This window comes from Delphinus delphis, chromosome X, assembly GCF_949987515.2.
Source record: "Delphinus delphis chromosome X, mDelDel1.2, whole genome shotgun sequence".
NCBI classification, from domain to species: domain Eukaryota; kingdom Metazoa; phylum Chordata; class Mammalia; order Artiodactyla; family Delphinidae; genus Delphinus; species Delphinus delphis.
The window spans coordinates 84,413,384-84,426,558 of record NC_082704.1 but is presented as its reverse complement, the minus strand read 5'-3'; the positions used below and the strand labels follow the sequence as shown (position 1 = coordinate 84,426,558).

At 40.1% G+C, this 13,175-nt stretch overlaps 1 protein-coding gene across 1 annotated transcript in view; it reads left to right on the top strand.

The window, feature by feature from the left end:
* Nucleotides 1-13,175, top strand: part of CLCN5 (chloride voltage-gated channel 5) — a 159,526-nt gene that overhangs the window by 132,789 nt on the left and 13,562 nt on the right. Inside the window, exons 5-9 of the mRNA XM_060002985.1 lie at nucleotides 2,242-2,341; nucleotides 5,737-5,924; nucleotides 8,632-8,754; nucleotides 9,954-10,160; nucleotides 12,993-13,073. Of these exons, the coding sequence (XP_059858968.1) occupies nucleotides 2,242-2,341; nucleotides 5,737-5,924; nucleotides 8,632-8,754; nucleotides 9,954-10,160; nucleotides 12,993-13,073 (699 nt within the window). The remainder of the gene's footprint in view (nucleotides 1-2,241; nucleotides 2,342-5,736; nucleotides 5,925-8,631; nucleotides 8,755-9,953; nucleotides 10,161-12,992; nucleotides 13,074-13,175) is intronic.

Sequence of the window (13,175 nt, the reverse complement as noted above, 5' to 3'; positions counted from 1 at the left end):
AAAGTAAATGGGCTCTTTTTAAAGGAGTAAAAGAAAAAAAATCTCAGAGCTGTAGTGTTTACTGAAGCTTACAGGGTAAACCCGTGATTATAGCTCTTGTACAACCATAAAACCAAAGCAAATTTACGCATTCAACTCACACAAAACCACAAGACCAATCAAATTCAAATCAATGACATTAATATGATAGGTGATAGATGGTACTTATAGCTATGGCCCAGTTTGTTTTGAATATGACAAGAGAGTCTCCCTACTTTTCTCTTTTCAAAGTACTGTGAAAACTTTTCAGAGCAGTCCACCAAGGTCATTTGCCTTTAACTTATTGCTGTGTATCATTTAAATCAGGGAATCACAATTTCTAGTTTGTGTCAGGAGCACATAGAGCGCTTATTCAAAAGGTAGGGCCCCAGCCCCAGTCATCCTGATTCAGTAGGGAACATTTCTTCAGCCAACAGTAAGTATGATTATTTTTTCTTCCTTACTATTTCTGCTTTGATTCCAAATTTAAAATTCGATTTTTAAGTTGACTCCATTCTCTCCTAAATTCATGATTTCCTCCTCTTAGACCTGAGTGAATCTCCTGAGCAGTCAGGTTCAGATCACTTTTCATTCCTTTCCGAGCTCCTGACTGGCTTTCTCAAGACCACCTAAACCCAGGAGTCAGGTTGTCCCAGGTACAGGTTTTGAGAAATTTCTTTGTAGTCCTTGGATTTGTCATAATCCCATAGAGTTTTCTTCTCCTAACTCAAAAAGGTGATCTCTGTAAAACATTCATTTTTTTTTATAAGATTCCTGCTATTTGGGAACATACACACATATGCTTTCTGTTATATCAATTCATCAGGCAGCCTTTAAAATATAGAATCTTACGGCTTTAGAATTTTTGCTATCTGTATTCAGAGTTCAGTTTGTCACCATTTGCTTATTCAACATGTTACTCAGATTGTGAAAGCCACCTGTGATATGACAAGGGCACATTTCCCGTTATATCAAAATGGTTGCATCTGAGGCACATTATATCAGCTAATAATAATTTAAAATCAATTAAAATGTGTTTCTCAAATGTTCAAAGGTGACCTTTTTTAGCATTAACTGTTCATCATCTGAATGGAAACAGTGTCATAGGGAAAAGTATCACCTCATCTACTTTCAGCACTTAAATTGGAAACTTAAAGTCATAAGTCAAAATGAAATTTTAAACTGCTTTTAAAATTTTATAGTAATTTATTACTTGTGATGTTACTGCAGATCAAGATGGGTAGCTAACTTACACTTTCAAAGATAAGAAATAGAGGTACAGGGCTTCCCTGGTGGCGCAGTGGTTGAGAGTCCACCTGCCAATGCAGGGGACATGGGTTCGAGCCCCAGTCCAGGAAGATCCCACATGCCGCGGAGCAGCTGGGCCCATGAGCCTGTGCGTCCGGAGCCCATGGCTGCTGATCCTGCGCGTCCGGAGCCTGTGCTCCGCAAGGGGAGAGGCCACAACAGTGAGAGGCCCACGTACCGCCAAAAAAAAAAAAAAAAAGAAAAAGAAAAAAAAGAAACAGATACAGAGAAGGGGGAAGCACTAATGACAAAGCTGTTAGAATGCTTGGTTTTGAAGTGTGGGCACTGAAGGGTTAAATTAACAAGGCTAGGACCTAAAAGGTAAAAGTTTCTGCACCTCTTGAAAGCTGCAGATATTCCCAGCAGGTTTTTGAAAATGAAAGAGATCATCCCTGATATCATTTAACATCTGTGATCACTGTACAGTAAGAGGTTTGTGGTATCAAGTCTTGGAATTTGCCTGACCTGAAGCACAGCCCCAGGTAGAAAACCACAAATTGTACTTTTAACCCCTCAAATAAGCCCGTGTTTGTTTATTCTTTGAAAAACAATCAAACTATTTGCTGTGAGTCAAGAGACCATCTTTGGACTATCTGATGTCCAGGCTAGAAAGAGACCGCTGCAATAAGCAAAACAGATTGATGTTATAAGAATTTAGCAGCTAATAGGGAAGTCCTGAATAAGGTACTTGCAGACATTGCAATACTGGAGATGAAGGTGGGTTCAGTAAGACAGGGTTCAATAAAGCTCAAAGTTCGCGGTGGCGTTGGTTCAGCCAAAGATTTGAGAAGTAACTCTAAATTGGAATCTATTTCCAATGAATAGGTTTGTCTTTGTGTTTCTTTATCGCACATTTTGAGGTAAAAAAGCAAGAGTGTGTGTAGAATGTATCAATGTTTTCTCATCTCTCCCTAGATTACCAATAAAAGCAAGGAGTCAACATGGGCCTTAATTCACAGTGTGAGCGATGCTTTTTCTGGCTGGTTGTTGATGCTACTTATTGGGCTTTTATCAGGTATGGTAAACCATGTGAGCTTTCTAAACAAATCTCCTAAAATTGTGGTGTGCCCCTCTCCCAAGTCATGAACTGAATTGAATACTGTGCTTTACTGTTTTCCTACATGAACGGAATTGTTTGTGGACCTTTGGGAAGCTTGATGTCCCCGTCTATAAAGAGGTAGTAATACCTCATCTCCTTCCTTAAATAAATGAGGTTAAATGAGGAAATGCATTTAAGTGCATTTGTATGCTATAAAATATTGTATCCATTTAAAGGTGCTGTTAGTACTGCCTTTTGGTGCTTGTCTTGAGGAAGAACCTTTCTATTAGAGACAGGGTTTTCTTTTTTTGTTTTTTGTTTTTGTTTTTTTGCCGTGCTGCGTGGCTTGCAGAATCTTGATCCCCGACCAGGGATTGAACCCGTGCCCTAGCAGTGAAAGCACTGAGTCCTAACCACTGGACAGCCAGAGAATTCCCCCCCTTTTTTATTAACATGTTAGTAAGCATGGGGTTTAGGAAAGAACATGTAGAAGAGGACTTCCTGAGAGATTTTTGTAGCTATTTCTTAAATATCTGCTCTCTCATTTGGGAGTAAAGAAAAGCATGTAAGATATGGCTCATACCCTTAGGGGGCCTAAATTCTTACTCTTTCATGGTGACCGAGGACTGGGATGGTACCACCTTTTCCTATCTTCTCCATCAACCTTCTAAGCCACTCCAAATAATATATAATCTTAAACACGAATAGCACACTTGCTATGCAATACAGCTTTAAAGCAGGTTCCCAAGCAGGCTTCCCCTCCCATGGGGAAAGCAGAAAGCCAAGAATACCAGGCAGAGATGCTGAGACTTATATCCTTGTGGCATTAGAAGATGGGCCTAGGAAGATTTAGAATATTGAGCTAAAATAAAAGGTGGGAAATTGGATGGCGGTTGGGATGGAATGGTAGTTAATAGCACAGGCTCTAGTTTATGGCTACCTGGATTTGAATCCCAGCCCCACCGCTTGCTAGTTTTGTGACTTCAGGCAAGTTTCTTAACCCTTGGAAGTTTTAGTTTACTGACTTGTAAAATGGGGATAAGAGTACCTATATTACAAGTTTGTTGCGAGAATTGAATGAAATACAGCGATACAGCACTCAACACAGCGCCCAGTTGTTCACAATGCTGCTGTTACCTAGAGATAATTCATGAGCCATGGAGTATAAAATGATCGCAGCAAATGAGAAATGGTTCATCCATAGCAGAGTTTTCTAAGATTATCTGGGCCAGGGGTCAGCAAGCCTTTTCTGTAAAGGGCCAGATAGTAAATATTTTAGGATTTGTGGGCCAAATTGTCTGTATAGAAAGAATGTAGCCATAGAAAGTAGGAAAATAAACTCGCTGGACTGTGACCAAGAAAAACTCTATTTAAAAACACAGAGGCAGATTTGACCCTCGGGCCATAGTTTGCCAACCCATGGTCTAGGGTGTTAATGCTGTCCCTTTTCTGGCTCGCACAGAAGAGAGACATGGTCTGGACAATTTAGAGCTGGCTCATAATAGACTGAGTGGTCTGTAATGTCGAGTATTGCACAGAAGCTGCCAAGAAGGAAGGGGACTGAGAAAAGGTTATGTAGTTTAGCAGTTAGGAGGATACCAGTGACCTTGAAAAAGCATCTCAGATAAATATTAGGAGCCAGATTTCTTTTTTTTTTTTTCTTGGCTGCGCTACGCGGCTTACAGAATCTTAGTTCCCCTACCAGGGATCGAACCCAGGCCCCTGCAGTGAAAGCACTGAGTCCTAACCACTGGATCACCAGGGAGTACCCAGGAACCAGATTGCAAGGGAAGGCAACCATTGTAGAAGTTTTGGGGGTACTGGGTAGTCACTGGAAGGAGAGAAGGGACAGAAGCTTGAAATGGTAGCATAGACAAGGGGAAGCATTTCATTCTTTAGGGTAGGGGAAACCTGCTAATATTTGTAACCAGGGAGGAAAGAGCCAATTGGGAAAAGAAGGAGAAGGAGATGTAGACGGGAAGATAGGATGAAGGGTACCAGTGTTAGGTAGAATAAGACATGCACACGTGAAACAACCAGAGAATTAACCAAACTCTTTAACATCGTGTTAGTTTTCTGAATCCAGGCAATAAGTGCAATAGGAGTTAGAAGGAAGAGACAGCGGGAACTGGAGTGGCCAAGAGTAGGTGTCAAACAATTTGTTAGATTTGACTAGGTTATTCAAATATGTAAATAACTAAGAGAGTGTGTTAACACTCTTAGCGCCTACCAAAACATACACATGACATGGCCTCCAGCCTGTTGGAACGTAGGCGTAATATCCTCAACTTTTTAATGTATATCTTGTCACTAGGTGGTCAGTGAATATTTTTCTTTCCCTCATACACACAGGGTATTTTGTTTTTAAGCATTGGAGAGCAACAATAGAAGCAGTGTGTCAGAATGCAGGAACAGTCTGGGAATTCAGGGGCTGTGAATTTTATGATGTCTTTGCTATTTCCCTAAAGCACGATTCTAGACCATTTAATTTCTTTATGCCAGCGTTTCTTCATCTGGACAGCAGAAATGATGAGAAGGGCAGAATTGAAAGTACTATAACTATCTTAACCCTATCAGTCTATTAGCCGCAGTGCATTAGTCCCCATTCATTTTCTCATAATTTTCTTTGAGGAACGTTCTGTATAAAATATTATTTGTTCCTTGTCACTAAGAAAACTTCAGAATGTTCACATCCTAGGCTCAGGAGGCTTCAACCTACCTACAGCTTCATCTAATCTTCCATGTACATCACAGTTTGTGCTTTTATAACTTCAGTTCCCTTAGCCTAGAATGCCTTCCTGCCACCACTCAAATTCCCTCGCTGCTGGAGCCAAATCGGTGTGGAGACTGAGCCCTTTTCCTCATAGTGTTCATCAACTGCCCTTGGCAAGCCATCTCAAATAAATATCATATAATATTCTTCAACGTGGGCAATTCACATTTTCTCAGTTTTATGTATAAAGTGAGAATAAAATAAACTTTAAGAAACTTGACCGTCTTTATGGATCAGTATTCATCAACTCTAAGTCAAAGCAGAGTCTTTGCCGGGGAAGCAGCTAAAAGTCAAATCCACTCGCCCCCTGCTCCCACCCCACCACTTTGCTCTCCTCTAAGTTTCCCATATACAATAAAGATCCTGCACACACAGTGTTTAATGCAGACAATGTTGTTGTTGTTATTTTTTCCCCTCTTGAACAGGCATTTAATAACAGGTAAAATCCATTAGAGATAAAAGGTGAAAAGCAAGCAGACAGACAATCAGAAGGAGGTTGCAGATGGAATGAGAAAGTATATACTTGTCCATTATTTTGATTCCTTTTCCCTTATTTTCTCTGACAACTGTGGCCTTTCCTTCCCTCCCCTCAAATCAGGTTCCCTAGCTGGCTTGATAGACATCTCTGCTCATTGGATGACAGACTTAAAAGAAGGTATATGCACAGGGGGAATCTGGTTTAACCATGAACACTGTTGCTGGAACTCCCAGCACGTCACCTTTGAAGACAGAGACAAATGCCCAGAGTGGAATAGCTGGTCCCAGCTTATCATCAGCACGAATGAGGTAACACGTAGTGACGATTTCTGAACCACTGATTTAATTATTCTTACATTTACTTCATTTCTTATACTGTCCCTGTGGCAAATGTGGAAGCTTCCTTTATTTTCCTTTTCATGAAAAGGGGAACCAGTGCCAGCTGCCTTTCTCTGTGGTTTAAGTGCAGTCCTATTTCTATCTCTTCTGACATGTGGAGTTTTTTGATGCTTACACAACAACTTAAAATGTTTTGCTTGTTTTAAACAAGCCTGATGTTTCTTCTTAGTTGTTAGTACACCGTGTGACTGAATCTTTCTCTAGCTATTTCCGTAGAAATGTCAGAGTCAGCCAACAGGTAAGCTATAATTTCTAACAAAGGATGGAATGGGTTAAAAATGTGTTTAAGCGATTTTTCCCTGAGCATTGCATTAGAACATTAAAAAAATTATGATACATTCCATAGCAAAGTAACAGAAACCCAGGGATAAAATTGCCCATACATTTTGAGATTAAAATGTTCATTTGTCATTGTCTTTTAGCGTATCTTTTTGGATGTAAAAGTAATTTTGTTTTTTGGTTCCTTACCTTTCTCTTACCATTTGGTTTGTATGTTAGATCTCTCCTACTAAACACGAAAGCACACAAAACAACTCTCAACTCCCAATTCCACTCTGGCTTCCACCAACTAAAACAGGTACTATCTCAGCTCACTCCTCATCTACTCTGTTGGTAAAGTGAGGGGGACAAGACTAGGATGTTTGTTTGTACTTTTAAAATTTATTTTCGTACCTATCTTGGTCCACAAACAATTTGAAATGGCACACACCCCCACAGATTCAGTGAAGGTAAGAGAAGGATAAGAAAATAATAAAGTCAGAAATAAGAGTGTTTATGTACATATATCTGACTGTGCATATTGGCTTGGGTTAGCTACATACTATATGTGTGAGAGGGTTTAAGTCTGTGCTTCTCAGACTGGGGTTAGGTCAGCGTACCAGAGGGTATGTGAAACCTCAGGATACATGCTATGTGCTTTCCCAGAATATCAGTTTTTCCTGATCAGTATTTGGAAGAAAATTTTTTTCAAAAATTAAATGTAAACAATCATTAAAAAGGAATGCAAAAGTCCTATGTTTAAGATAAAACAGAATATCTATTTCAGCTCTGCTCTGGGTACCCCACCCCCTATCCTCTCTCCTAGATTAGGAGTATGTACTTGGGTTGAAAAGTTTGAGAAGCTCCGGATTTAGGGTGAGTCTGTGTGTGTGTGTGTGTGTGTGTGTGTGTGTGTGTGTGTGTGTGTGTATAGTTCTCCACAGTTTTAGCACATGTGTAGATTTGTGTAGCCACCACCACAATCAAGATGTAGAACTACTGTTCCATCACAACAAGGCTCCCCCATGCTACTCCTTGAGAGCTGTGTGCATGCGTTTAAGTGTTCCAACCATAACTTTCAAACTGGAGCCAGAGATTTGCACAAGTGACAACTTTCTCTGGCCCTCCTTTTAATGAATGAAATTCTTGCCTGAGGAAAAAGTCTTCTAGGTTTTAAGAAGAGTTCTCCTGCCAAGAACTTGACCTCCTGGTCTCTGCCTCTAGTCAGTTTCAGCTACTTCCTCTTTCCCTCCCTTTTCCTCTTTGTCTCCTACTTCTAGAGTATTCTTCCTCCCTAGCTACATTCTAAAGGCCAAGAGAGCAATTATTTGTTCCTCTGAGGGACTAAAATAATGGGAAACCTGTGTCAAAATTATAACTCAGAAAAAACCTGAGCATTTTGGTTCTCCTTGTCTAGGTCAATGAATTATTTTGATAGTGTTTTAGGTTTTAAAAAGTCGAAAGTCCCTTGAGTTTTGTGTTTCATGTAATTTGAGTGAGTTTCAACTTCAAATGTTTCTATGAGCAAGCATCATCTGGTAGTGTTCAAAATATCTTTTTTTGTAAGGCATAGCTATTTTGCGAGCCCTTTAATGTTGGTGAATGCTTGCTAGTGGTCAAAATTAGATTTCTGGCAGATTTCATTATAATAGGGGGATAGTCTCATAAATATATTCTCTCCATTTTTAAAAATAGCTGTTGCTGTTTTATTCTTTGGGATATCTGGCATCTCACTGATTTTGTTTGATGGTCAGAGCCCAAAACTTTCTACTGCATTTTCTTGTTGCCAGTCAGCAACTACACCTTTGCTACGACAGTGGCAAAATTCTCTCAAAGATGTGGTGGTCTCTACAGAATGTCATTGCTTATTTTAAGAAAAATACCAAAGAATTTTAGATACTCTAACCTATGAGAATTTGACACCAAGGTAGGTAGTAGGCAAGGATGAATTTAATGGAACTCTGGAGCCAGTCTTCACTTCAAATGTGTAGTCAAGGTTCAGCCATTCCAATAAAAGGGCTGTTAAGACTCTTAATGAAATTGACATAGTATCATATATATTTGACTACAAAATCTATCAAAGCACTCATATGGAAAGTGAATTTGCTTCTTCGTTCTTGTCCATCCTTAGAAGGGATTGTCAGTGTCCTCTGGGTGTAACAAAGCCTCTCATTTTCAGTAGCAAGTGGGCTGACAGTTGCTTTGCTGACAGTCTGGGAAGGAACATCTTGAGCAATTTAATGTTGTTTTTTTTTTCTTTCTGACCTCCGCTCCTGAAAACCCATTCCTCAGAAGAGATGCATGCCTCACTGGGGCTGTCTGGGCTAAAACAAGCGTCTTTCTTTTTCCCCTGTTCCAGGGAGCCTTTGCTTACATAGTCAATTACTTCATGTATGTCCTCTGGGCTCTCCTATTTGCCTTCCTTGCCGTATCTCTTGTCAAGGTGTTCGCACCGTACGCCTGTGGCTCCGGAATCCCTGAGGTGAGTCTCTAAAATGGTTTATAAATGGTAACAATAATGAATCCTTTTTAGTTAAAACGATTTAGTATGTATTCCAGCATATACCACAGTTGAATATCAAGCAGGATCAGATCACGAGGCAATCTAGGGCCTCTCTAGATCTTCCCTTCAGTCTCCTCCCAGGCTGGGCTACCTGGACATTAAAGGGAGTTGAGGGACTTCCTGGTGGGGCAGTGGTTAAAAATCCGCCTGCCAATGCAGGGGACACGGGTTTGATCCCTGGTCCGGGAAGATCCCACATGCCACGGAGTAACTAAGCCCGTGTGCCACAACTACTGAGCCTGCATTCTAGAGCCTGAGAGCCACAACTACTGAAGCCTGCGCGCCTAGAGCCCGTGCTCCGCAGCAAGAGAAGCCACTACAATGCGAAGCCTGTGCACCGCAACAAAGAGTAGCCCCTGCTCGCTGCAACTAGAGAAAGCCTGAGCACAGCAACAAAGACCCTACACAGCCATAAATAAATAAATATTTTAAAAATAAATAAAGGAGTTGATTCCTAGCCTCCTCCGGGTTCCTGGTGAACCAGGCCCCTGAAGACCTCCCCGACTCCCTAACCAAGAAGCTCCTAGGGTAGATCCCAGGCTTCTGGTCTGAAAAAATAGTGGTATTGTTAACTTTGTTAGAGCAGAAGAAATAAAACTGTTTTGCTACATTTCCTGCAATATGATTTGGGCTAGAAGGAGGGTGACTAAAACCCTATTTCTAAGTACTTTTGGTTTAGATTGCTTGACAGTGACTGAAACCACAGAGATTTTAGGTTACCTGGATGACCTTGCCCCCTCTCTGTTTCCTGACCAAGTCATAGTTACAGATTCCTTGGTAGAGAATCAGGGCTATACTAGCCTGTAAGGATTAAGTAAGGGAAACACCCTCCCTCTCTGCCGCCCCTTCTCCATACAATGCACTCTCATACTTACAATACTACCTTGCCCAGCTATCACATGGCCAAAAAGAAAAAAAGGAACATGAAAGTTTAAAGAACATTTCTCACTTTCTTGGGCTGCTGGGCTCCCTCCCAAACTGGGATCACTGTGGGTCAAGCATTTATATATCAGTTGTTTTCAAAAGGTGCAGTTTCTATAACGAGGACCAGATTTATAGCTTCTTAGCCTTGTTTCCTTACTTAGTCTGTATTCAATCTCTCTGTGTTTGACCTGCAGATAAAAACTATCTTGAGTGGTTTCATTATTAGGGGCTATCTGGGTAAGTGGACCCTGATTATCAAAACCATAACACTGGTGCTGGCAGTGTCATCTGGCCTGAGCTTGGGCAAAGAGGGCCCCCTAGTGCACGTGGCTTGCTGCTGTGGGAACATCCTGTGCCACTGCTTCAACAAATACAGGAAGAATGAAGCCAAACGCAGAGAGGTAATAACAAACGGCCTTAATAGTCTCTTTTTTGGTGAGAGCATAAATGGTACAACCTTAGGGATGAGAGTTGGGAGATTCTACCAGTGTTAATGCAAATGCCCTTTGACCCAGAAGTTCCACTTCTAGAAATGTATCCTACAGACATCCTACCATGTGTGCACAAAGATGTATAGGGATGGACAGTGAAGCATCTGTCAACATCGTGAAAAACTGAAGCAATCAAAATGTCCATCAATGGGGGACTGATTAAACAATATTCTGTCCATACTCTAGAATACTGTGCAACTGTTAAAAAGAATGAGATAATGCTATGTATACTCACATGGAATGATGGCTATAAAATACCATTAAACTTTTAGAAGCCAATCTCAGAATAATGTGTATAGTAAAAATCAGTTAATGTTTTTGAAAAGTATGTATATATGCACCTAGAAAGAAAATGACTGGAAAGTGGTTTCACCCCAAACTGTTAAAAAATGTCTACCTCTGGTGAGGGGGAAAGTGAGGGAGAAGTAAGGACGTCAACTTTTTATTATGAATAATTCTATACAAGCATGTGCTATTTCTATTACAAAATAAGTACAAAACTAATGGAAGATTATTTTAAAAGAAAGTTGTTTATCCCTGTGAAAGAATATAAAATTCAGCATGTGTTTAAGATGCCAGCTTTTCCATCTTTTATTTCTACCTAACAGGACGCTGCATTGGTTTCTCTCTGTATTGGATCTCTCTCTCCCTTGTCTTCTGGCTCAACCCCGCTAAATTAACCCCGCTGCAGCATCTCTATAGTTGTTCTCGTGTTTATACAGTTGTTAATGTATGTCATTTTGAGGAGGAAGAACATTTTTTTAAAAGTTCCAAGTCATTGGTTACTTTTGTCCTGCTATAATTAAGGATTTAAGAAAATGGTTCTTGCTCTATTTTCCTTGAATTACAAAGAAATCACATATGGAATGGGTCAAGACCAAGGTCATTTCATTGGAAAGGATTTTTCACAAAATTGGAACCTAATGATTTGTTCTGAAAACAAAACAAAACAAAACAAAATTCACCATAACACTCGGAAGGAAACTCAAACATGTTGAAATTTCAAATATGGAATACATTTTGATAGTTCAAGGGGGAAAGTTCCTGGCAGGAGAGGTAGGCTAGCAGGAGAGAGAGGGGGAAATCTGAGTAGGTTGTTTAGCTATCTGTCAAATGTAGAGGGACATAAAGGCAGTATTAAATTAGTGAGGTTGTTAGACAGGAATAATGTATAACAGAAGCTAAAGACATGAAAAAAAAAACATTTTAACTGTCAAGAGTAAAGTGTTGATTGTTGCTGGTTTTGCATAGGTAGAGGTAACTTTGAAACTGTAGATTGCTGGTTACTTTCATTCCATAAAAATTGGCATTTTTGTTCAAATAGTTCTTTATAAAATAAGAGAGGAGTTTCATTTGGCTGGTTCTCTGTACAGATGTCATATATATTTCTAACTAAACTCATGAATATTTGAATGTCATTCACTTCCTGTTGCTTATTCAGACTTTGCAGTTATTTTTTCCTGTTGTTCTCACCATCAGCAGTAACCCTTTTATGTCCCAGGGCCTTGTCAAAGTGGCCAGATGGTTGAGAGTAAAATAGAGATTTGAGAAGGTAGGGTGTAGATAGACCCTACTCTACAACATAATATTAAGGCAAATAGGCCACTTCGATTCTTTCTTCTCCCTCATAATTCAACCTAAACAAAGTCACTGAAATCCCCTTTCTCAAGTTCCATGTTAAATGTCCTCATCCTTCTCAGATGAAAGTCATTCTAGCCTTGAATTTCAAAGTCCTCCCCAGCTAGCACCAGAGATCACTCTTCCCCCCCACCCCCTTCATTTTCTTTGGCCATCCTGCACTCCCAGAGAAACCTGCCTATTTCTTTTTGCCAAGAACCATTTTTTCTTCAAAAACTCTTAATTTTATTCAACTTCCTTTTAAAAATAGTTCCTCACTACCACAAATTATATACCACCCCACAGCAACCAGAATCCAATGAAAGGACTTTATGCTTCTATTAATTCTGGTGTGTTTGTCATGCACCTTTTACATACACACGCCAATGCCTATGACATACAAAGATGGTGCTCTCGAAATATCACTTGCTCTCTTTCCCCATCTCCTTGTCCCTTTTAATTTCTCTCTCACAGCTTCTTCCTCTTCCCCTCCCTCCTCACCCTTTTCCTTGCCACACCTAAACACATTTAGGTCTTCTCTTCCTTTCAAAATCTATCCCCAATTTTGCCTCTAGTCGCCCCCCTACTTCTGTTTCCATAGGTCACTAGGCATGGAGTAGGGCACATAGTACAGGAAACTCTAAATACTTATTGTCTGAATATTTTCAACTTCTGACTAGCTGTGAGCCAATCATTACTTCAGTTTTGTATCATTAGAACCTTTAAAATCTCATTTTAAAAGCTTTCCTTTATAAAGAAAGTGCTATGTAAATACATCACTGGAAGTATCTCATTTAGGTGATAAATAGGTCTGCAGACTCAAAATCAGTTACGGAATTGGGAGTGTTGGGGATGGGGGCATAATTTGGGATCAAGTACATGCCTAAATTAATTACGAAGGAAGGCCCTCTACATGTACCAGCATGTGAACCATGTGTTCAAAATTCAGCATACAGTGTTTGCTCTCAAAGTAAATATACATTGAACTTCATTTTTGATAAACTGGATATGGAGCATATAAAATTGTTTTTTTATTTAGTAACCACTAACATTCCTTTTTAAAATGTGATTGAAGGTAGGAAAGTGGCCTTGATCTATTCACTAATTTTGGGTTTTGCATCATAGGTCTTGTCAGCTGCAGCTGCAGCCGGTGTATCTGTAGCCTTTGGGGCACCTATTGGCGGAGTATTATTCAGCCTAGAAGAGGTAATACTTTTATCTGTCTGTAGAGCCACGCACATGATTTTGTGTCAGGAATTCTGGCCATTGTCTGTGTACATTGCAGTCCCAAAGTGCTCTGCCCAACTC